A 24,429-nucleotide genomic window follows, 5' to 3' on the forward strand; every position below is an offset into this window, starting at 1 on the left:
AAATTTAACTCACGAAGTACGCACTGTCTTTATTCGTGATAGTTTCTTTTAAAGACAGAGTGAAATTTACATTTTTCCGAACAGTTTGGCCGAAGACGTTTATTTTGAAAGGACTTCCTGTTTTCGCTGTTCTGCGTTTCTCCTCCCGGCTTTACTGCGAACTGAAGCGTTCTCAAAGCGTGTGTAGAAAGTGGGTCAAGTCGTTTGTCGCTTTCACTTGCTTTAAAAAAGATCTGAATTTCGAAATATATCTGTAAAAAATAATAATGGAATTATTTTTTTATGGTTACAGAAACGTCTTTTGAACTTGGGTAAAACTGGATAAGTGTGCAAAATTAATCTTTATATTTGTACACTTTTACTTAGTTTGATTTTTAAAATGTGTTAATCTTAGTATGACGTTCCTCCTTTCATTATTTAACTGCAACAAAACTATTTAAACTGAAACTTTCGTAAAACCTGCGTTCTGTAACATGAATACGTAGATCTATTCGTATATTTTATTTTAGTGCACGTTTCCTGTCTTCGCTAAAGTAACGTACAATGTTTTCCGAGACCTCGTGAAGGCATCATGCTTAGACTTTTAAAAGGAGGGAAACGGCGGTGTGCTAAACAAAGCTCCACGGCGCCTCTAGCGGCCAGTCGACCAACAAACCACATTCGATCGTTTACAGTTTCCGGTCGTGACTTTCCTCTTTCTTGATCGTACAAAAATATTATTTGATGTAAAAAAAGACACAGATGGTATAGTTGTACTAAAGCCCAAATGTAGTGTTTTAGGTTCTTCAAGAAAATCTTTCTTTTGCTTCTCCTCAACAATAGTGTTCAGTCAGTGGGGGGATTAGCACAGACACCTGAGGAACACCAGTTCTGATGGTGTGTTGGTGCCATTTTCAGTAAAACGGTCAGACAGAGGCAAAAACAGAGTACAAAATCAGTGACTAGCTAAAATGAAACGTGTTTGGTGGTCTAGTGGGCTTAATCTCATGTTGTATGTTCCTCAGAGCAACTGGACTTTAAAGGTTGTATCTCAGTCTGATCTCCAGGTTAGCAATAGTGTACTTTTTCCAAGACTTAAATGTATACTTTTTTTGTGGCAAAAGTCTATTCATAGGCTCCTCCTGGTATAAAATCATCTCCAGACAGCTTCATCCCTAACCCCTGCACACGTTGAATGGGTTTTGCCAGCAGTTGTGTTTTCATATAGAGAAAATGTTGAATGTAAACCACCTTTCTCAAACTATCTTGTTTTTAAAGATCATCTTAAAGTCTAGATGAGGTGGTCTAGATTGGAGCAGGGCGGTCCAACTTAGATCTTAAAAAGCCAACAACCAACGCCAAACATAATGTCATCCATTTACCAGAGTAAAAACCTGATTAATATAAACAATAAAACGTATATTTATTCATGAGTCCCCTGTCCTGATGATGAACACTTGGATGACTTATTGAAGAAGTTCATGTGTTTTTGTATATGACAAGTTGTTCAAACCCATTGCACTGTGGTTCATATTCACCAATCTAGTGAGCATCACCACACACAAATTTTTTGCAAAGACTTTTGGGAAATTTCAAAGGTACTAGATCTTGCAAAGTGTAGATTTGGACAAAAAAAACCTTTACTGTGGACCAAGTAAAGAGTAGTGAGGAAATTCAGACAAAGCCTGAGGCTGTGTCAGAATTACTTTAACCCTTAACCCTTGTGCTATCCTAGGCACTTTAACGTTGGGAGTTGGGTCATCTAGACCCACTAGACAGTGCTCTGAACCTTTTTTCTTCCATGATTTGTGATCTTCACTGGTGTCCATGGATTACATGAAATCTTTCCACCTTTATCCACTTTTGTCATGGTAGGGAGAACACGTCAATGTAAGGGGGGGTCATCTAAGATAGCACAAGGGCTAAGAGAGTAAATAGTACGGGACTATCCTATATTTTCATGTCATTGAAAAACAAATAAGAACCTTTTGGAAAGAAAACTTATGTATTCACTCTGTTCTGACGATCAAAAGTTGGATTATTAAAAAAATGTATAAAGATTTGAACTGTAAATTGGGACATCTCGTAAAAATTGGACCCATGTGGGATCTAGAAGATGGATACTCCTAATGCAGCAAGTAGATCCAGCTAACAGGATAATAACCTATTAGCTTGGAAATAATGGAAGAAAGGTCAATAAAAACAACATCTAAGCCTTTGTACTAACATAACGCAACTTTTACAGAAATGTTTCAAGTCCAAAGTACAGATTAACGAGAGGATCATCATAGTGTTTATGCTTTATTGTCATTAGATTGTACTTCATCTTCACGACAAGCAGTTATACATACAGTGGTCTTTAAGTATATCTTTGTCCAGTACAAGGAGAGCAACAGTTAGTGTCACAGCTAGCTTTGTACCCCAATGACCAACCCATCCGCCCCCCCACCCCCACACCCCTCCATTAACCAGCCCCTCCCCCAAAGGTCCACCCTCCTCCACATTACACAGCAATGTGCCAACAACCGTCAATTACACCACAGGTGCCTGACCAATAAATAGGACGCTGGAATAAATAAACAAACAACCAAATAAATAAATACATACAACACCTACATAAATAGCAACAAGGTGTTTCTATATTTACATACACACAGGCAGCTCTCCAGAGGACAGGAGCTTTTCTGATTCATTTTGAAATGTTTACGACCATATAGTTCTATGACGTAACGCGGGTCAGACCACGGCCACATTATCATGCCCCAGAGATGACGGTGCAAAACTGTATCAGCCTTTGCTCAACAGCAGGCCGGGCCTGACTGCTTATCAGAGGAAAAGACGCTAAAAAAGATTTTTTTACACTGAGCAAAGTTGACCTTTTTAACATTTTTGAAGTGAGTTATTGTGTGATAAACTCAATTTTCCTCAATGGTTCTAGAGGTTTAATCTACCGACGAACTGTGTCCTGTCAACACCTTTGGACTGAAACCTTACAGCTCCTCGTCCCGCTAAAGTTGGCATACGAGACGTCAGTACCAAGATGACGGTGCAGTGCTCAAAAGTGACGAGCACAGGAAAAAAACCTGCACTTCCTGCCGTTCTGAGGAAGTTTGTTCCACATAAGCGACTCTGCTTTGCTTAAACGATTTAACATAAATACAAAGCTGCAGAAGACGGAAAATCCTGACAGCCTTCATGTTAAAATGTGGATTTCTGTGATTGAAATTCAGGTTTAATTGGTTTATAAATATATAAAAAAGCTTTTTTTTCTGCTTCCCTTCAGAGACAGGACTGACGCTTTCAGCCAGAGGAGGCCGCCAATGTGGTCGAGGTCTGACTGTCAGACGGTGAAAACACAGAAACGCTGTACAATCCCTCATTGAGGTTAGAATACATGTCGCCATAGAGGGCAAATCAGCGAAGAAAACGTGAAGTAGTTTAAAAAAAACAGGGTTCAGAGAATGAAGTCTTAAAGCACTAAATCAAAAGGCTGCATGGATGTGGGCCAAGCTGGTGAAAATATAAAAAACAGTGAAAATAGTTACAATAAGAAGGAAATTAAATTCAAAGCTAACAGGAAGAGAAGGGGGAAAAGGTTTTCCTCCTTTAGTTTCTTATGTTAACTTTCTGTTTAGATTTTTGGAAACCCCCTCTTCACATCTCAAACACAATTCACAAACAGGTTTGGAAAATTCAGATTTTCCGACACAAAAGGAGGTCAAAAACATTTTGAAAGGGAAAGCCCTGTCTTTTACGACCACCTGAAACAGGACTGTTCACTTTGCATTTGTGTTTTTAATGTCCAACATGACCGCAAAGAAAATCTTCCTTCATGAAATGTTAATTTTTATAAACGTATTGCCTTTAGTGTTGATTGGATCAGGATATTGAACTTCCTAAAGAACTTCTTTCCAAAAGAATTTCCCCATCGTGGGATAAATGGTGTCTTATCCACTCTAATCTAACTCGTGACACTTGTTTTAATGTTGAACTTTATGCTCCCCAAACAAGTTGTGGAAAAACTATGTATTCAGTTGACTCTTTCTATAGAAACACAAAATAAAAGGTAAAAAACCAAAGGAACGTTGTTTATTTGGTAAACTCTTGTATTCTGACTAAGTGAAATTTAAACAAAACACCGCTGAGTATTCAGTTTCAAAGAATTGGTGTGATCTGGAGTCCTGTACGTGCTTATTTATCATTCTGTTTAAATAATCTTCAATGAGTTTGTATATTTTTTATAAAGTCTACTCTGTCTCTAAAGTCCATGCCGTCCCTAATGGTTTGACTGCAACGACTACATGCCTACTTAAATAAAAAAAAAGTAACGCAAAACCTTTTTTTTAAACAATACAAAGCATACTAAATGCAGTTTTTAAAATATATATATCTATACTTCAATGCAGAATAACTAAAGTATTTTGCAACAAAACAAAAAAAAGTAACAGGTTGGCCACTTCTGCAATATTAGCAAATTGTTGGTTAGACGAATGCAAAACAATTGGTCATATCTGGAACGTTAGAATTCACTATGCTAATGCGAGAAAACAAATAAACAGTATAAAGAAAATAAGAAATATTTTTTTAGTATTGTAATATCCATACCCAATGCATTGTGGGAAGTAATGTTTTGTGTTTTCATGGTTTGCACCACAAGTTAATGGGTTCTGGAAGTGGTAATACAGCACTGAAACCGGTCTGTTAAATGGTTCGTACCGCGGACATTGGACTGTGCCATTTATGTTGTGCCTCCTGTACTTCTGGCTGCTCTGGGTCATGAGGTACATGGGGCTCGATTTAGCTCATCATTCTGCTATCTAGTGCGGTTTAAGCAGTAGATGCATTTTGTTAGTCTCAGCATAGTTAGCTGAGTTCTGCCTCATCTCATTCCTAACGTGTATCTAGCCATTGCGGCAGCTACATTTGTGTCAGAAGTGGGATTTCCACTGTCAGAAAACCACCATAATAGAATGAAACTCAACAATGCTAACTAGCAGGGTACTAGCAAACACTGCCTTAACCACACTAAAAGACAGAATGTTGAGCTGACTTGTCCTCCATACAACCCTGAGCAACCAGACGTACAGGAGGCACAACGGAAATGGCGCAGTCCAACGTCCTCAGTACAAACAATTTATTATAAATAATCAGGCACACACAACATTGCAATGACAGTGTGACGTCACCCTGTGAGAAACCCACTAAAATCTGGTACAAACCAAAACAAAACCGAACAAAGCATTACTTCCCACAATGCATTGGGCAGAGTCATTATGCCCTATTAGAACTAGCTATGCTAATCTGATGGTTTTAGTCCTTCCTGATACATTAGATATGCTAATTTGAAGAGAAAAGCTAACGATTAGCCACCTCTGCCATGTTAGCGATAGTAATGTGAGCACAAATGTATGCTAAAAATGAGTTTACATTTTTATAGTTTGAAATTTTAAGCAGTTTCCATTTAGAGCACACTGGATTCTTTTATAAATGACGTTTGCGTTGACTGCTAGCTCTCACACAACAAGAAGCTCTTTATTATTGTCTGAAGAAACCATCTAAACCTGCAGATAATGCTACGTAACAACACATTTTCCGTTTCACTTCCAAACCAGCTACAGAACACCTCCTAATTACAGAAAACATTCTCAGCTTTTTACTAGCAACACTTAACAGGTGCAAAGGCTACAATCTTTAACCGCAAGCTATATTTCAAAAGCTGTTAGGCTCGTATTACATCTGTAACAATACTAACCTGGTTTCACAGATGTTTACACACAAACCAAAGGTTTCTATTTCTGGTGAGAGTTAGTTTTCCTTCCAGATATCAGCATTAACAAAAGCGTATCTCCAAGAGACTTTAAAAAAAAACAGCTAAATTAACCTGATTCATGGTGTGTCTGCTAAACTGTAATGCTGTTACTAGTAATACTTGTTATGGAGGATAAACATGGTAACCGGTTACCAGCACTAACTTCTTCTGTTTAGCTTAATGTTGGAGCTGCATGAGAAAACAAACCAGTGATAATAATGTTTCATCAAACATCTGAAAGTTTTCAATTTTTATAACTTTTGTTTATTTTTATCTGTATGCCAATTCTGTTAGGACATGGCGTTTCCTGTATGTTTTTGGGCCATTTTTGGTACCTTTTATAAATTCTATGTTAAAAGACAAAACTTTACTCATAAACATTTTTTAAAACAATTTTTCAAAACAGTTTTTGTGTGAAAAGACCTGCTCCCCACATCACTAGTTCTACCATTATGGCTATAGGGGACGTCCGTTCAGCCTTCAGTACCAGAGTTACCACCGGTGAGACGAAATAACAGACGGACTACCGTAACTCTTTGACCATTTATGCAATGAACGTGATTCCAAGATAGGCGATAGGCTGAGAAAAGCGGCTATGTTTTGGCTCAAAGATGCTTTTCTCCGTCTCAGAGTTAGGTTACTTGAGTAAGCGGTTGAAGAGTTATGGTAGCTAAGTTAAAGAGCGCCAACACAGGAGCTAAAGCTCTGGTGTTAAAGGGTAATCAATCTTTGAAATATTTGTAGGAAAAGCTAAATAAAAATGTCAAGAATGGGCAATAAATAATCAAGGACTCTACAGTTTCCTCTAGACTTTAGTGTGTTTTCTGTAAAACTACACACACTGTGTTTAGAAGAGAACCTTTGTGAAAACAACGTTGTGCTCTTAAGCCAGGCAGCTTCACATAAGCAAACCATCTGCATCTGAAAGTCACATTTGGGGTGTTGGTTCCGGCAAATCCTGAATGGGCTTAACGACATTTCTGGAGCGCCTAGCCTGTTAGCTCATCCTGCATGCAAAAGCCACAGATTAGACAAATTGACGAGCACCAACTCCACAGAGTACAAACCAACAATGTAACTGAATACTATCTAAGTTACTTAGATAAGAACATAATCAAATCCAGCAGCCTGCTGAAGGCTGCTCGGTCTCGCCTGCTGGTTGGAAAAGCGCCTCTCCATCTGACCATGTTCACTTCGTTGAATGAATTTTCTAGATCTTCATCCAGTAAAAGCCGGCTGACCCTTTAAGAGGCGGCTAAATCTATAATACAAGGCAAACGGATGTCACAAAAAGTGACGAAAAGTTCACTTATTTATCCTGAAAACACTGACTTATTGGAGGTATGTCTTTGTTCCGGCCATGCACTCCTGGAACCCGAGTTTCCCCAGAGTCTGATCACTTTAGGTCTGGATTCATCTGGTTCATGCAGCTGAAGGTTTACACAGGTTCTAAAAGAAGCAGGATACGTTACAAGAACCGCTAAAAGTGGGTGAGACGTTCTCAACAGCAGAGGCTGCAGAGCTGCAGATCCTAGAGGGAATACAAGTCAAAGGAGCAAGAGAAGAAGGCTAGAAAGACCGCTGTGATGGTTGCTGGGAGTTTAAGAAACGGATAAGAAGGAAAGTCAAGGTAGAAAAGACCGTTTCCTCCTGGAAAGGGAAGAAGAGGACAAAAAAACAACAGAAGAAACTGTTATGCAGTTGATGGACAAGCAGGAGTTTGTGCTGGCTTCATCATAACAGAGCACGAACAGGTCACACAGACATGCACATACATAAACCCTGGGCCTCGTTTCTCCACAGCATCATTGGTGTCCAGTGCTGCCAGGTTGAGCCACGCCCTGTAAAGGATCTCTTCATCTCCTACAGACTTCTGCATCCATCTTTGTTAAAGTCTCCGTGTCAGGATTTTGTGTTGTCCGGCCGTTTTCCGTTTCAGTTTCTTGTGTGAAAGCAGAATCGCACAGAAGCACAGAAGAAGAATACAAAGAAGAGAAAGGGCGTGGTTTGTTTTGTAAATGCAGGTTGTCTTCTGGGTGTCTGGATTGAAAGGAGGCGAGCACCAGGTCGCCGACCGGACTTAATGAGGGAGCGGCACCAGGATATCCACATAGTTGATGGGGAAGAAGCCCGACTGGCCATTGATCATGCCCTCGTACCAGTTGTCGTCGATCTGATTGGTCAGGGTGATGATGTCACCCTCCTTGAAGCCCAACTCCCCCTCGTTTTCTGGCTCAAAGTCGTAGAGCGCTCGGCAACACGGCTGGTCCATGGGGGCTGCAAGAGAGTGAGAGTCAAAACCAATTCTGCTAGTGTAGAATTCATCCGTTCGTCCATCCATCCACCCATCCATCCATCCACCCATCCATCCATCCATCTATCCATCCATCCGTCCATCTATCCATCCATCCATTCATCCATCCATCCATCCATCCATCCACAGGTTTTCATTCTCTCATACGTGTTTAAACACCAATGGGTTTGGATTTAGACCCCCCCCCAACAATAGTTATAGAAGTTTTGCTTGCCGCTCTGAAGCGTCACAGGAAACACATCACCAATGATCTCAGAGAGGTTGCTGCTGATGAACATCGACCAAGGCAGAGAAATGGAACAATATTCACTGCGGCTGCGATATTCCAATAGTCTTAAAAAAGACTAATGGATCTTTCTGGCTCTAATGCCTCTAATCTGCTTAAAATAGAAAAGGTTTGCCGCTGTGTTCTGATCAGAGTAAGTGAGATGTCAGGGTTTAGAACTATCTCAGTCCAGAACACAGAGTTCTCAACAATTACTCAACAAATGGTTGCTATTTTGGTGTTTTTTGGAGAAGTCATGAATTGGTGTCGTTTCAGTCCCTATGCTGTCTCGGTTGAAGGTGACTGCACAGCCGGTGTGTGTTTCTCGCCATATTTCCTACCTGGTGATCTTCCGGGAGATTTGGCAGAGTGTATCCCCCCATTGTGGCTCTCGCTGGGGGGCAGCAGCTCCAGTGTCATTCTGGGTTTGGGACTGTACTCTTTCCTGGGTTTACTGGAAACTTCTTTTATCCTGGAAAGAAGCCAGAAGGAAGAGCTTTTTTCATTTGTGACCGCTCATTTCTGGCCCCAGCAGGCGGGCGGATCGATACCTGTCCTCCATCTTGCTGGAGAGCTGCTGCAGGATTTCGGCGGCTCGGCTGTGGTACTCCAACTGAGCCTGGACCAGCGCTGCCAGCTGGCTCACCTGCTCGATCTGCAACACACACAGGCATGTTTATCAGCTGCCTCTCATGCATGCTGGGCCTGGCCTCCTCCGCCTGGCAACCAAGCGCCTGTCTTTATTTTGTGGTTGCGGTTTTAATCAGGAGGGGGCTTTGGCTAAATATGTGTAACTATAGCAACAAGGGAAGCATTTGGGAAAGTAGAACAGGGCCAGATTTCTGGAGGACTGAATGAACAGGTTTATCCTCACGTCGCTCTCCAGCAGGTTGAACATGCTCTGCTCTGCGATCTCTTTGCTCTCGTCAAACTTCTCCAGCGCTTGTTTGATCTCCTCGTCCTGAACTTTTCCCTGACGTTTCTTCTTGTAGTCGAAGTCCAGGCGACGACCCTCCATCTTCTTCAAATGGTGCTGGATTGGATGGAAACATGTTTGGGATCAGAAAGGAAAACTAAGTCCTGACAGAGGGGACTCAAAGCTAAGTCATTTAGAAAAAACCGTACCTGGATCTCTTTCAGGTCTTTGTCGTGGAGGTTCTGCAGCGGGTCGATGAAGTTCTGTTTGACCTCCATGTCCAGAGCGTCCTTCACCTCCCCGAGCTCCTTTATCGACTCGCCTGCATCGATGAGAGCCATGCCTGAGGAGAGGAGGAGAGGGGATGAGAAACAGAGTCAGGAGGAACTTCCAGAGGAAGTTCTGATGAGGATCCAGATCATCATGTTCTGGTTTAATGCAGATAGACTGAAGTGCACCAGACATACAGAGGGCAGGTCCAGGGGGCTTTTGATGCTGATGGACATTTTTAGAAATGAAACTTTAACCAACCGTTCTTCGGGATCTGCTTGCATCAGGATGAGAAGGTTTCATGATGGCTTCTCTCTGAATGCAGGTTTATATGTTTGGAACATCTAAGTGTTGAATAGGAAATAGACCTGAACTTTGGTGTCTGCAGCTGCATAGATATTTGTGAAGCTAATCCACCCATTGAAGTCAATCGCAGACCGCATTGGTGGACGTCCACATGTGGATTTAGCAGTATGAAGCTACTGTAGCTTTAGTCTAACTTTAAGAAATGATGTTAAAGCTGAAATAAAATGTATATCCATTTGTCGTCAATCGTCTCTTTTGATTGATCTGAATGGATGAAGGCTCTGAACCTGAACAACATCTGCAGAACCTCTTCATCCACACAAACACACTAGTTCACAGACCGACGAACGAGGGATGGCGTTGATGGGTGGTACCTTCATTTATCCAGGTAGACGTTTAAGAACAAGTTCATGACCCTGCCAAGAGGCTACAGATACAACCCAAGTCCCTGGATGTTCAGTTTGTTTCCTATTGGAAACAGGATTTAACCCTCTGACATCACAGATGTCACTGGTGACACCTAAAAAACACACGCTCTTTGTCATTCTGTAAGTCTTCCACTGTTTTATGCGATCAACACTTTGCTGATTTTCTCCACAACAGAATCCGCTGGAATTACGTTAATTATAATTAAAATTATTGAAGAGTTACAGTAGTCCAAAGAATGCCAACACTGGAGCTAAAGGGTTAAAACCCTTTGGAGCCACAGATCCTCCTTTCAGGACCTGGTGAGTCAAGACCTGGAGACCTGGGAGTGAAATCTGAGATTCAGGACTGTTTAGCCAACTCCTGCTGACAGGTGGAAAGTCTCAGAGGCACAGGAGCTCCTGCCAAAACAAACAGGTTTTTGTTACAATGTTGAGGAAGGAGCGGACGATGTGCCAAAAGACACGTCACCAGACCAATGAAAGCTTTGGAAAAACACAGAGCCGAGCTTTTTCGTTCCTGACTTGTTTGAATAGCTGGAGTAGACAGGACTTTAGTTTACTCTGTTCTGAAGGATAAATATTTTCTCAACACCGCCACAGCCACAGCCACAGCCACCGCTCCATAGCATCATCAGGTGCCAACGGTGTGTCGATATTTGGGATTCTGCAGTTAGTCTGGTGTTACAAATCTGTATTTTTGATATTTGAAGGTCATGGGGAGTACAGAAGAACTCCACTGAACACATAACATTCCAGGAACATTCCCACTCACCAAAACTGGACTCTTCTCCCAGCTCTCGTCCAAACTTCAACATGGCGTCCCCCAGGATGGTCTCAGCTTGCGGGTAGCCCGGCCCCTTGTCCTGGCCGCGGATCTTGGACATGGTGTTGATCATGCTCAGCTTGGCTCTGGATGCTGAGGGGAATCAGGAGCGTCAGTGTTTGTGCTGTGGTCGGGGAAGGTGGGGGGGTGTTTGGTACCTGGGTTGGGCTGAAGGTACTCTGTGGTTTTGGTCATGATGTCCAGCACCGCTCTGCTGGTGATGTCCACCTTCTGTGGAGCAACAAGAAAAACAACATTTCAGACAAAAAGGAGCAGCATGAACGTAGAAACATTTCAAGCTGTTTGTTTTGTAGCTGGATGCTCAGATGATCCACAGATTCCTTAACCCTTAAAATGCTTTTCTTGCATTCTTTAGTGCTATAGATAATTCCTAACAAATGAGACTCATGTAAAGTAGATAAAAGACAAACAGAAGAACCTTCTCCATCTCTTTGAAGTCATCATCTAGCTTGGTTCCTTCGGCTCCTCCAACCTTCTCACTGACTTTCTGTGAGGAGACAGACAGAGAAAGGGTTCATGATGTCTGCCTTCAAGCTCTTCATCGTCTGGGTGCAGAAACACTCGCCGGCGTTGACAGTCTTTCATGAAAAGTTAAAGTGAGACGTGCTGCTTCTGCCGCTGTGAGATTAAAGCAGAGATGAAAAATAGAATTCTCAAAGGAGGAAATGAAATAACAAGCAGCTTGTGGTCTTTGGAAGTGTTATTAGTTCTGTTTGACTGTCAAGAACCTCGGCGACCACATTTATGATGAAGTGGAAACGAAAACAAAAAGAAAATTCATATTAAACTTCAAGGAAAAGAAAAGGGGTCAACCTTAAACCATGAAATGAAATAAAAAGTTTCCTCTTTTTAGCACCAACAGGAACAAAGTGAGTCAGAAAGCCTTTTTTTCCTGGAGGTGTAAAGCGAGCAGCCTGAACATCTCAGACTCTTGGATGAGGTGAAGCCGTCTGAACTGGAGCAGCAGATCCGCCTTTATGCCTTTAACGTCATCCTTTTATGTCTGTCACAATAAAGCCGCTCCATCACGCCGTCCTAAAAGGCCGACTCATTCAAGAGTCTGTTTCCACTTTCAGTAGATGTCTGAGTGACGCAGACAAAAGCATTTCTCTGCTGCTATGAGTCCATGAATGCACTCTAAATGTAAAACAGGATTTCATTCACATACAGTCCCATTAATAGACCCCCCCCCCCCCCCAGCGGTGGTTCATCTCCAGCTGGTGACCTTCCAAACCAAACTATCCACGGAAACCAACCGCTGTGGATCCAACAACAACCAGAACTTCCAGTGTGAAACTGTCCTGAGAGCCCCAGGTTCTTTTCTCACAGACTCTGACCCCCAAAGACTAAACTCTTACTGTTATGAAAGTCACTTCTAAAGAAAGTTTTAACTTTGAGAACACCAGAGGACTCCAACAAAACGCTTTTGGACAGTAGCTACTTCATGAATCCTGTCAGCGGATTACAGTTGTTGATCAGTAATACTTTAGTCCCAGCTGCTCCCACAGGTGGATGTGAGCTGTAGGTGAGTAAAAATGGTCAAACAGGTGATCCAGTAGAGCCAAAATGCTCATGCACATGTTTGCTACAGGCATGCTGCAGGCAACAGGTCATAGTGAATACTCATACGACACGTAAGGGTGAGTAAGGGGGAAGTGGGTGAGGCAGTTTTCAAATCCTGTGCACTGCGCAAGGAGCCAATTAGTCCTAGTCACGTGATTTACTACACTCCTTATGTGCAGCCTGACTGGTAGAATTGCAAACGTTAGTCAGAGTGTAGATTGTGTGGAAATCCTACAAACGTCCACTTACGTATCACATGAACTCAGTGTGTTTGACATTTTTGCATGGTCAGTAAGAAGCCAACACTTGCTCCTAACTAACGACTTACAACAGCGTATCACAGCTTCATCTGTACGTCATAAGTGTGTGCAACTCCTTCAGAATACTCCACGATACACGTACCACACGCACGGCAATGGTGCGTTCCATTTTCATGACATTCCTTGCGGTGGCCATTCATGTTTTAGGGGAACTGCCCTCCCCTTAGGATGCGACTACTCTTCTCTATGACCCTCCACGGGCCCACAGAACCCAACCCTATGCTTCAATAGAGAAATAAACACCTGTTAGTCAGAAGAACTATTCTTCCTCTGATGCCTTTTTTGCCATCATAGATCATAGAAACCTGTTTACATGTGAACACAAGAGTTTTGAACATGGAAGTCTGAACATTGCTTGAAGAATTAATAAGCAGGATGCAGTTATCTGGATATTATTTAAAATATTTTCATAGCTCGTGATGCATCCGTTTAAAAAAAAAATCTGAATATGCCATAAATACAAAGTGTATAATCTGAGACCATCTGTGATCTCAAGCTAAACCTCAGCAGAATCCCTACGACTTCATTCAGTGAAGTCATGTGGACCCGGTTCTCAGCAGTCCTCACTCATCTACACAAACACTTAGCCGTCCAGACCCGAGCTTCAGTGAGACACCGAGGACAACCTGTGATTACTGCAGCCTGATGGAGGGAAATGAGACGGCGACGCCCGGATGTTCTCCACACAAAGATTAAAAAAAAATTCTAAACAATGTAAAAGCACAGCGGGAAGGAAATGTGTGAGGAGCAGACAGTTGGTAAGGATGATGCAGTTACCATGGAAACAATGATCTGAGTGCACCCTCAGACGAACACAACAAACAAGTGTGTAAGGACACACCTGCAATCCTTAGATGGGGGTGGGGGGTGTAGTCTAACACCCTTACATAACCCCCCCCAACTCCCATTTGGACCAGCTTTTCAACCCGTTTGCTTCATTCATGATTATATTTTCATCCACAGATGCTGATTCTGTCAGTGAACACCAACCCATCACGTCTGCTGAGGACCGCCGTCCAATCACAACGCGGCATGTCTGCATTTTGTACTTGTGTTTGTTTCAAGTTCAGCTGGGAGACAAACAGTCCAAATGTTCCCGTTCCTTTGGTTCTCTTTCTGGACCAGACTGTCCAACAGTTCCCACAGCTCCTCATTTGGACCTGATAGTCCATTGAATTCCTTCATCAGGCGAACCCTGATAAGCACTTTATCACTACACCACGTAAAACGACGACAACACTTCAAACATCTATGGTGCCAAGTCCTTCTCAGGATCTTCAAAGTGAACTTTCCAGGTTCTGCCTTCACCCTTTAACACCAACGTTCTAGTGTTGACGTTCTTTGAATTATGGTAACTCTTCAACCGTTTATGCAACTAATGTAATTCCAACGGATTCTGAAGCAGAGAAAAGCAGATGTGCTAACGTAAAGTTACAATTATGGGAATAGCATAAATGATCAAATAGTCATGGTAGTTTGAGGTCTGTGTGTAATTTTTGTGACATTTCCGGTATTAACCCTTTATCACTGGAGTTTAAGCTCCAGTGAAGCTCCTGCCGATGTTCGCATGACTTTTCGGTATTGGTCAGATTTAAAAAAATCTACCAATATTCTTCTGACTGTTTTCAGAAATACCTTATTTTTGAAATGTATATTTGTTCCTAATAGATTGGGAAGCTTTTGTTTACAGTCATAGTCAGTAATGTTATTTTTAATGGGAATAGATGTTGTTCCTAATGGATCAATGGGGAGCTTCTGGTTTACAGTTATGTCCAATATTCAATAAATTGTCTGAATACTAAAAGATATATTTCTATGACAGTTTTAAAGTGATACTTGTTCCTATGAGATCTGTTACTGTATGTTCAAAAGGTCAAGTTTGATGGAATTGTCCTGTAAAAGAAAAGTTTTGTATTTCTAATAAAAGAAACAAATAGGAAATCTAAACTTTGTGTTACTGTTGACGTTGAAGTATCGGTATCTGCAAATATCGATTATCAGCCTCAGTTACAAGGGAAGTATCGGTTATCAGTATTGGCCAGAAAAAAATGATATCGGTCCTACTTCTATCCAAAACAACCTCTAGTTGTTTTTTTTAATTAGGAATCATGTTAGGTTGTGTTTTTGCCTCTGTACACAATAACTATCAAGCCTAGGACTTGAACCATTCATCAATAAGCTGGATGATGGACACTTTATCACTTTGGACTCAGATGCTTCATCAGAGCTTCATCAAACCAAAGACATGATTCTCTGTCACCCAAAGTGTGGAAGATGTTTCCTCACAGTCTGGAAAACAACAAAGCTTTTCTCTGTGCAGCGTTTTTGGCACCACAGTATGTGATGCAGTAAAAGTGTTTTTATAAAAATCAACTTTTTTAAACATAGGAACCATGAGTCAGCATGTTTTAGTCCTGTGTCATGCTATAGCAACAGGTTCCTACACTATCCTCCATATAGAAGGCATAGTAATGTTGATGACATTGGCAGAAAAGCAGCTTGTAGCAGCAACAAACGGATGATTCACCACCTTAAAATGGCAACAGCATCTGCAGAAATACCACAGCAACATGCTAACATTCAGCTTATGCTCTGCATCATTAGAACCAAAGTGTTTGGTCACCAAAAACAAACTAAACAGCAAACTGGAGCAGAAAAGAATAAAAAAAGGAAGCACTGCTGGAGGATCAGCCAGCTGCCGTCTCTCATCTCACCAACGTCACATCCAGAGCATCACTGCCTGACGAACAGTGGCATCACTGACGTCTGCAGGCCCACAGGAGGGAGGCAGGAGAGCGTGGACAAGCCCCCCACGGCAGACAAGGTTTCCATGTGTGGTTTTTTCTGAACCCACACAGGTCAACCCCCACATAGAGCGAGTGACTACCCAGACTGGACATGATGTTGATCACCCTCAGCTGGAACCAGATAATGTGGAGCACATGTTTTAGTCTGAATATGGACCAGGAACCGCTTTCTGACCCATCATTGGAGATGGTCTCGGTTCGTTTTCAGTCGGACTGAGCTTCAGTTCACTCTGGGTTTCCTCTGTCTGAATACAATCTGTGCTTGGAGCGGAACCACTGGACTAAAAACGGCCACCGTAGACGGTGGTCATGTAAGGCAGACAGATTACGTATGAGCATCATAGCATCAGGATCTAACAGCAGCGCCTAGCTGCTGTAAGTGAATCAGCTTTATCCTCCACTTCTGACTGGATGATGTTAAAAATCGATGCATGTTCCTCAAGAAACTGAAAACGCTACACGGGTGAAGGGACCGCGGGAGCATTTAGCGTCGCGTGTGTTTCGTTTTCTAGCATGCAGACGTAGAGGAGGTCAGGACAAAAGAAATTCACCAAAAGCAGAGCTAGTACACATGGCTAAGTCCACGCAAACGTTTACTCGCCATGTGGCGACTAACCCTCTTAATGTTTAATCGCCATAGAGGAGAATATGCTAGAAACTGGCGAGTTTTGATTTTGGACCCTTCAAAATAAAAGATAGACTCATTCTTCTATTGAGAAAAATTATGTTGCTGTATATTTATTTATCATTTTAAGGCCCAGCCCTAATAAAAAGCTAATTATACAAATAAATCTCTTTAATTATTGGGCGGTCATTCAGTCAAAGGATAGATGACCCTGGCTGACTAAAGATGAATGTTCTCCTCCAACCTCCACCCTCACAGTCTGTGATTCTCCTTCATTTATTTAGCCCAGCTACACTTTCTCTTTCTGCTGAGTCACTCTCATTATGCCCAGCAGAAAAAAAGCCTAATTACAGGACCGCCATCAAACAGCCAACAGCCAGAGAGGCAAATGTTAAAGGTCGGGGCGGCCTGACAGCAGACGTAGGAGGTACCCCCCTCCGCCACTGGAGTAGACATTCATCTTGTTGAATTGGGCCGTCAGGCAGAGCTTGGCAGCTTGAGTCGGTTCATCTATCAGTCTGAACGACTGCCAGACCCTTCAGAACACATGTTGGACTGTAAAGTCTGAGTTGATGGCCAGATCAAGCTGTTTGTGCCATAAAACCGCTCTGTGGGAGCAGTTCTGATTTTCTGAATTCATGTCCGTTTTCCCCCAAAAGTTCTATCTTATTCTGACACCACCAGAACAGGATGTTAGTGGTGCACTTCCTGCCAATAAATCAGGAAGTATAAGGTTCTGGTCCATCCGTTCAAATCAAAGAAGCCACTGAGCCACAGAAGAACAACTCGTTGGCATCATCGATGATGTCCTCTATGGATGATGCCACAGATGCTCTGTTAAAAACCGTATCGTATGATAAACGACTGAACCACATCATTCGGAGAAAGAATTGTTGCATCCCTGCTTCAGACGTTTGCAGGTTTACATTGAAAGTGTCCAACACTCGTGTTGTGCTAAATTTACACCACTATACCCGGCTTAGTGTAAGCCAACTGACAGCTTTTCCTTCATTGTTTCTTGCTTATTGGCAAAAAAAACAACCTGTGACCCAGAAGTTGAAGTTTAAGCTAAATCTTGAAGAAAGTGAATCACTGCATCCCTAAAGTCCTGTGGGGGTCCTGTGGTAGCGTACCCTGTGAACCTAGGTGGGGGGTTACTGATGTGGACATGTCCCCAAAATATTGTTTCCCCACTTCAGGACCAAGCCAGGTCTTCACATTCCATCATTTCATCACTCTTTTTATCATGATGTGTGTGTGTGTGAGGGGGGGGGGGGGGGGGGTTGTTGGCATTGTTTGTGGTTTCATTTTGTTTTTACATTTGATTGTAGTTTATGCAAAGCACTTTGAGTGACATGTGTTGGAAAAGGGCTATGTAATTAAAGGTTGATTTGATTTGAACCACCTTATTCTGAGGCAAAGCTTCAGAGTTTGTTGGAATTAGAGTTTGATTGTATGTGTGTGTGTGTTCAGAGTTTGTTGGACATTATGGAAATGTCGTAAGTGGTAAAAGAGCTGCGGTAGCTCGAAGAGCCTGATCTATTCTGTGTCCGGTATTAAAGGCTGACGGTAAAAGAAAGATTCCCTCTGAACACAATTAGCAGGCCTACATGCCTACGATCACCATGGAGATAACTGTTCATAAGACAGTTGTATTTGGAAAACAGCGTCTGCTGCAGCTTTAAAGAGACTCATTAGGACTTCTTATCACCTGAATTACATCCCAATTATCTTTTTTTTTTTTTTTTTTTTTTTTTTTTTTTTTTTTCTTTTTTTTAACTTGTTCTGTCCAACAGCTGAGCAAACAGATTAGAGCTGAAGGCTTTTTGTGTTGGACAGGTTTTACTATCACAAAAAGAGGTTATATAGCTTCAAGAAACTAGAGTGTAGATTTGTATAAACCCCTTTTTGTCGTATTATTTTTTATTTATTTGTTACATTTAGTGTGTGTGGGGAGGGAGAGGGGAAGAATGTGAGGGGAGGGTGGAAGAGAGTAAAAGGAAAAAAGGTGAAAAGGTGGGGGATACAAGCACTGATTTGACTAAGTTATTAATTTAAGCTGTAACAATTATACCAGATCTGCTGGAAAGACGAATGTTACATCAAAGGTGAAAATCTGACACTAAGATGAGCGAGAAAAAAAAACTGTCCATCAATACACTGTAGGTAAGGAGGAGGGATGAAGCAGACAGGGAGCAGTGTGGAGTGTGCACGTGCACGTGGGGGTGGAGATACATGCATGCTGCCGACGTGAACCGTGTGTTCATAAAGGGAGCCAGATCCTACCCAGCCAGACCAGCCAGACCAGGAGAGGGGAGGAGAGCCCCCCAGGCCAGAAGCCCCCCCAGCATCCGGACCCAGGCAGCCCGGGAGGGGAGGAGGAGGGGACCGCCCACCCCACCAGCCAGGCACAGAGAGGGCCCCCCTACAGGGGCCCCCCCAATGCCCAGAGGCACAAGCGAACCCAGTGTCCGGCCCCCAGGCCACAAGACAGGAGCGCTTAGCCGTACCAGGCGGCAGCCATGGGGGCCACCGGGCGCCGGACACCGAGACAAAGGCCAGGGACGAAGCCAGGGCCCCCGGAACCCAAGAGCCGGCCACCACCCGACCGGCGCCCCTTCCCCGCAAGCCAGCCCAGGCCCGCGACCTTAGCAACCCAGGGATCGCCACGCACCCACAGCCACAGCCACCCCCCTAAAACCCTACGCACTACCATCCCCCCCGCCTTAATATCTGACCCCCCCTCCCCAACCCTCTCAGTGCCCTCCCCTCTCTGTGATGGGGAGGGAAAGCCCCAGAGGGTCCCAGCGAGCCAGCCCCCAGGTCGGTCCTACCCATGCACTCACACACACATACTCACAATCATCTGGTTACCCTCCCTACCCCCGCCGCCAAGCAGCAACCCCCCCCCCAGCCGGCCGACCCCCAGCGCCGCATGCCCGACCCCTCCCGCAGCCGACAGGACACCCATAAGCCCGGCCGCCCTGAGAGGACCAGGCGGGTGAAGACCGGCCGCCCCCCCCCGACCCCACCCATGTATGGAGGTGTGGGAGTGCTGTGTGTGTGCTGCAGGTAAAATAGGAGGTCACCAGTGTGGGGGGATCCACCGCTGCCAAGCCGCAAAGCCCCCCACTCCGGAGTCCCTCTGTGAGTGGTGTGTATTTGCTGTGTGTGTGCTGCTAGCATGCAGTGTGTGTGTCTACAGAGGAAGTTAAAATTGTGGGGGGGCCAGCGAAAGGTGAGCACGGATGTTTCACCGTGCCCCCCTCCACCAGACCCTCTCCACAAGGCCCTAGATGAATCAGAGTGTCTAATATGCAAGTAAAAAGCTGGGTGGAGGGCGGGTGCCAACGAGAACCCAGAGAGGGGCATCCCCAGTGAGCCCCGCCAGCATACCCCTCCCATCCAGATCCCGGGGCCCTATGTGCCTGTGTGCAATATTTGTTTGGGTGAGAGCGGGGAGGAGCGGGCGGATGGGCACAACCGGGGGAGAAGGCTCCCCCGAGCGACCGGCCCCCCAGCCGGCCGCGGTAGGCGCCCCCCCTCCCAGAGCGGCCGGGCAGCCAGAAACGCCAAGCCAGCCGCAGTCGGAGGCCAGAGCCTCGCGGCGCCGAGAGACAGCCAGCAAGGAAGGGTCCCGGTGCCAGAACGGGGGGGCAGGGGGTCCAGCCCCACCATTCATACCCTGGCCCCCCTAAGGACTAGCACACTGCCCCCCCAGGCCCCCCCCCCCAAAAAATAAATAAGTAATAATAATAATAATAATAATAATACTAATAATACTAATAATAACAATAATAATAATAATAATAAAATAATTAATATAATAATAATAATAATAATAATAATGAAATAAACCCACCCAAGTGAACCCATTAACCCCTGCTGTGACTGCGGCGCCGACCCCCGGGGGGCCAGGCCACGCGCCAACTACCGGCCACGGGCGAAACACCGGCCACGGGCAGACGACCCCAGGCCCCAGAGCCCCAAACCCCCCCCCAGCCCCCGCCACGGCGACCAGCCACCCAGCACGGCACCCGGCCGCCGTTCCCGGTCAGCCGCACTGCCTACCCCGCGCCCAGAAGGCACCCGCCCAGGAACCCCTGCCAAGTTGCCGGCAGGGCGCGCGCCCCCACCACCACCCCACCCGGTCGGTAAAAGAAAGATTCCCTCTGAACACAATTAGCAGGCCTACAGGCCTACGATCACCATGGAGATAACTGTTCATAAGACAGTTGTATTTGGAAAACAGCGTCTGCTGCAGCTTTAAAGAGACTCATTAGGACTTCTTATCACCTGAATTACATCCCAATTATCTTATTACACACATTTGTCTGCTTCCTCCAAAAGCAGAGGGCGAGGTGGCGTCTGCGCACGCAGGCCGTTGGTAAAGGTTGAGGAAAATGATGCAAGCTTTGTCTGCTGGATGCATGACTAGACACCCAAACAGCTCCTTCTCCCTCCAGGTCTAATTAACGGAGGAATTATGATTTGTCTCCTCAGAGAGAAAATGTGAAAGCCAGCAGCCTTTCAATTACCCGGCTGAGTGAGAGGGCGCCTCGGCTGATGGATGCGCAGTAAATCACACCCAACGGTTAGAGCGCACAAAAAGGAGGCGACGTGTTATTTTATGGACGTGTTTTTATGACACGGCAGGCTGATAAAATCCATCTGAAGAGTTCATCTCCAGAGGAAGAAAGAAAAACAGCTGAAATATGAAAGAGTTGACCTTTTCCACCTGGAAAACGCAGTCGGAACTCCTCCCGATTATCAGGGACTCCGCTGTAATTGAACACTTTGTCCTCAAGAATGCAAAAGTCTGGATCAATAGCAGCTCTGATGATTTATGGCGTCCATTCATTTTCTCTGATGAACAGAAAGTGTTTTTCTAAAGAGTCGCTTACTGAGTGATGGGAGACAGAAAGACAGGTTTTATTCTGGACCGAACCAAGAAGATGAATGTACTTCACAGGTTAAGGATTGATGTGCCTGATGGTGTAGTGGTCAGCACATCCAGGTAGTGTGGAAGTTGTTCTGGTTGTCCATGCGTGGATCACATGTTTCACAGGTTATTTGGTTCTCCACACTGTCCCTTGGTTGTGTAAGTGAGACGGCGTGTTTTTTTTGTCTCTGTGTTGTCCTGCTGTGGACTGGTGACTTGTCCAAAGTGTGTCCCAGCTTCACTCTTTATATAAGATAGACTCTAGGAACCCCATAACTCCAAATGGGAACAGAGGGTTAGGAAATGGATGGATGGGAACAGCACAAGAGGGAGGAACCTTGTGAGGAAACCATCTGTGGTGCCTAATTAAATATCTGTAAAAATGAGGTCCTGTAAGTAAAGGATGATCATGAAGACCATCCAGATTATCAGAAGAACGACTTCTTGGTTGGTTTCAAGTTTTCTGGGTACTATGATAGAAAAAAACAAAACTGCTAAGTTCAAAACGATCCACATCACTACCATTCATTGTTCTGATAAACTTCACATGGAGTTCATCCACTAATCATTTGTCCCCCAAGCCTTCAGTCGGGGGGGGGGGGGGGGGGGGGGGGGGGGGCAGGTTGAAGGTTTGATAGACCATCAGTAGTGAGTTGAAATGCTGCACTTGTCTCTCACATTGAAATGAATTGTGTTTCTTTCTTTTTTATTTCGTGGCTCCTCTTGTTTTATGTGAGAGCAGCCGGTTTGGGGCCACCAGGCTCCAACTACTTTCAATGAGGCATCTGATTGGTCAGTTTACAACTTGAACAACAGAAAAATATCATGACAAAAATGGGAATAGCAAGAACATGTTAAAAAATCCAACAGAGCAAGAACGGTTCTTCTGACCAATAGAATGACCGAGTCACAGCTGTTTATTCCTCTATCGAGGTTTATGGGATTTTGGCTGCTTAGGGCCACTTCTTGTTTGGAACGCCAAGGGGGAGGAGTCACCAGTTCTCATATAGTGTGAATGACAGAACGCAGGTTGTCTTCGCATCTAGAGGGTCTCGTGGGTTCAAATAGATTGAGAATGCTAATAAAATCCTCCGTTTGCTTCGTTTGGGTTCCTTTCATGCATTCTTCCAAGCAAAACATAAAAACACAAACTTTTTTTATTCCAGGATTGGACCTTTCATCAGTTGTGGGCGTTTGTTTGCTGAAGCTTCACAGCGAGGGCTGACAAAGATGCAATAAAACTGACAAAGCAGCAGAAGCTGAAACCGTGACCTCTTTGAGGAAGACCTCCCAAAACCCAAGTCCATTGAAGACACAGAGAGACGCTCTCTGGGTGAGATAATTCCAGGTCATCGCTTCTGTTTGTTCCTCCGGTCCTTTAATCTGAAACTAATCTGTGGCCCTAAAACCTTTCTGAGATGAGATCACCATCTTTACTGTGGATGTCTGACAAAACGTCAGTAATCTGGACGCGAAGGGAAAAGATTGAAGCGGCAGAGCGATAACAAACCCAGGAGGAGGAGAGGGAAGAGCAACCGAGAGAGACTGTGCAGAACACGATAAGAGAGGGAGAGAAGAGGGAACATTGAAAGAGAATGTGGCTCAGAGGGAAGACAAGTCAGGAAATGATGTAACCAGGCGAGTTATTTCCCGTCATCGGCGACAGTTTAGGTGTTAAAGGGTTTATCCCCTGTGTTCTACTGACTAACACAAAAAGAAGACATTCCCACAAGTCACTGAAACAACAATGGAGTCCAAACAGAAAAGACTCTTCTGACGATCTTCTAAGGATGGCGGTTCCAAAGCTCGTTTAAATGCAAACACCTTCAATATTCCAAATATCTAATAACTACCAGACATCTCAGATTTATAAAAAAAACATAGAATTGGGTCAGAAACCTGCTGACTACAGGTGGCTGAGAGAGGAATGAGGAAAGGTAAGAAGACAAGAAGCATCCAGGCTGTTTTCAGCTTGATGGACTCCATTCACGAGTAAATCCTCTGGAACAAATGTTGGCTGACACTTTCTTTCTTTTTTTTCAGTTCCTTTTGTTAAACTAATCTGTCAGATTGAGTTAAGGAAGACGCGTAACCTACAGACTCCTGGTATAAACCTTTTCCATCCATCATGGTCTGTTGAGGCGATCCTTTGGGGTTCTGCTTAATACAGAATCAATGGTGGATCAATAACTGCTCCACAGGAGAGAATGATTCATAATCCTCTTCCAGTCACTAACAGACAAACTCTGACATGTCTGTGTCCTAAAATCTAACATCTGTACTCCGACATCATGAAGCATTAAAGACTGACTGTATTTGGACTCCAACCCGCCCACTTTCTGAATATTTTTACCACATTCTGCAGCTCCAGGAGACTTTCAGCAGAAAATGGTTGTTTAATGGAAGGAAAAGGCTTTTTCTTCTTCTTCTTCTTCTCCTGCTGGGAGATTCTGATGACAGTCAATGAATCCAAGGAGAAATGCAGCTTCTCTCCAGAGAACACTGCAGAAACTATTCAATGTCGCTTCTTAAATCTGACAAACACCATGAGACTGAAGAGGCTCCTGCAGACCCCCAGCTGAGTTCCAGAGAGTCAGATTCTCTGCAGATCAGTATTCATGTCATGAAGCTCCTCATGGAGAACATCACAGCTCATTCCCAGAGCCGGGACGGACGCTGGAGTCATGACAGCAAGGCCGGGAATCAAACCCTACACCTGCCCGCTCCGTAGCTTTAGACCCACAACAGACAGCAGGGGGGTACAGGAGCACGGAGAGCCCCAGCCCAGCCAGAGACAGGGCCCTCCCCACACCAGGGGGCCCAGCACAAGGCCCCCACCCACCGAGGAGCAGAGCAAAGTGCTGCATATCAGCAGGAAGCTGCTTCTCTCTGTTGGATTTACACTGACAGCAGAAACAGTGGAAGAGTTACAGTCATTCAAAGAACGTCAACACTAGAGCGCTGATGCTAAAGGGTTCATTATACAAAGTCAAAATATATAAATTATTTTTATTTTTTCTGTTTTAGTTAACAATCTCTAA

The 24,429-nt window shown here is 44.2% G+C and overlaps 1 protein-coding gene across 1 annotated transcript in view; it reads right to left on the reverse strand.

Moving 5' to 3' along the window:
• Positions 1-2,267: 2,267 nt before the first annotated feature.
• Positions 2,268-24,429, reverse strand: part of LOC101160542 (endophilin-A1) — a 41,758-nt gene continuing 19,596 nt past the window's right edge. Inside the window, exons 2-9 of the mRNA XM_011473403.4 lie at positions 11,550-11,618; positions 11,269-11,341; positions 11,060-11,203; positions 9,493-9,626; positions 9,242-9,400; positions 8,919-9,022; positions 8,709-8,839; positions 2,268-8,065 (exon numbers count right to left, since the gene is read on the reverse strand). Of these exons, the coding sequence (XP_011471705.1) occupies positions 7,869-8,065; positions 8,709-8,839; positions 8,919-9,022; positions 9,242-9,400; positions 9,493-9,626; positions 11,060-11,203; positions 11,269-11,341; positions 11,550-11,618 (1,011 nt within the window). The 3' untranslated portion in view covers positions 2,268-7,868. The remainder of the gene's footprint in view (positions 8,066-8,708; positions 8,840-8,918; positions 9,023-9,241; positions 9,401-9,492; positions 9,627-11,059; positions 11,204-11,268; positions 11,342-11,549; positions 11,619-24,429) is intronic.

Source organism: Oryzias latipes, chromosome 18 (genome assembly GCF_053564925.1).
Source record: "Oryzias latipes strain Hd-rR chromosome 18, Olatipes_Hd-rR_3.1".
Classification (NCBI taxonomy): Eukaryota; Metazoa; Chordata; class Actinopteri; order Beloniformes; family Adrianichthyidae; genus Oryzias; species Oryzias latipes.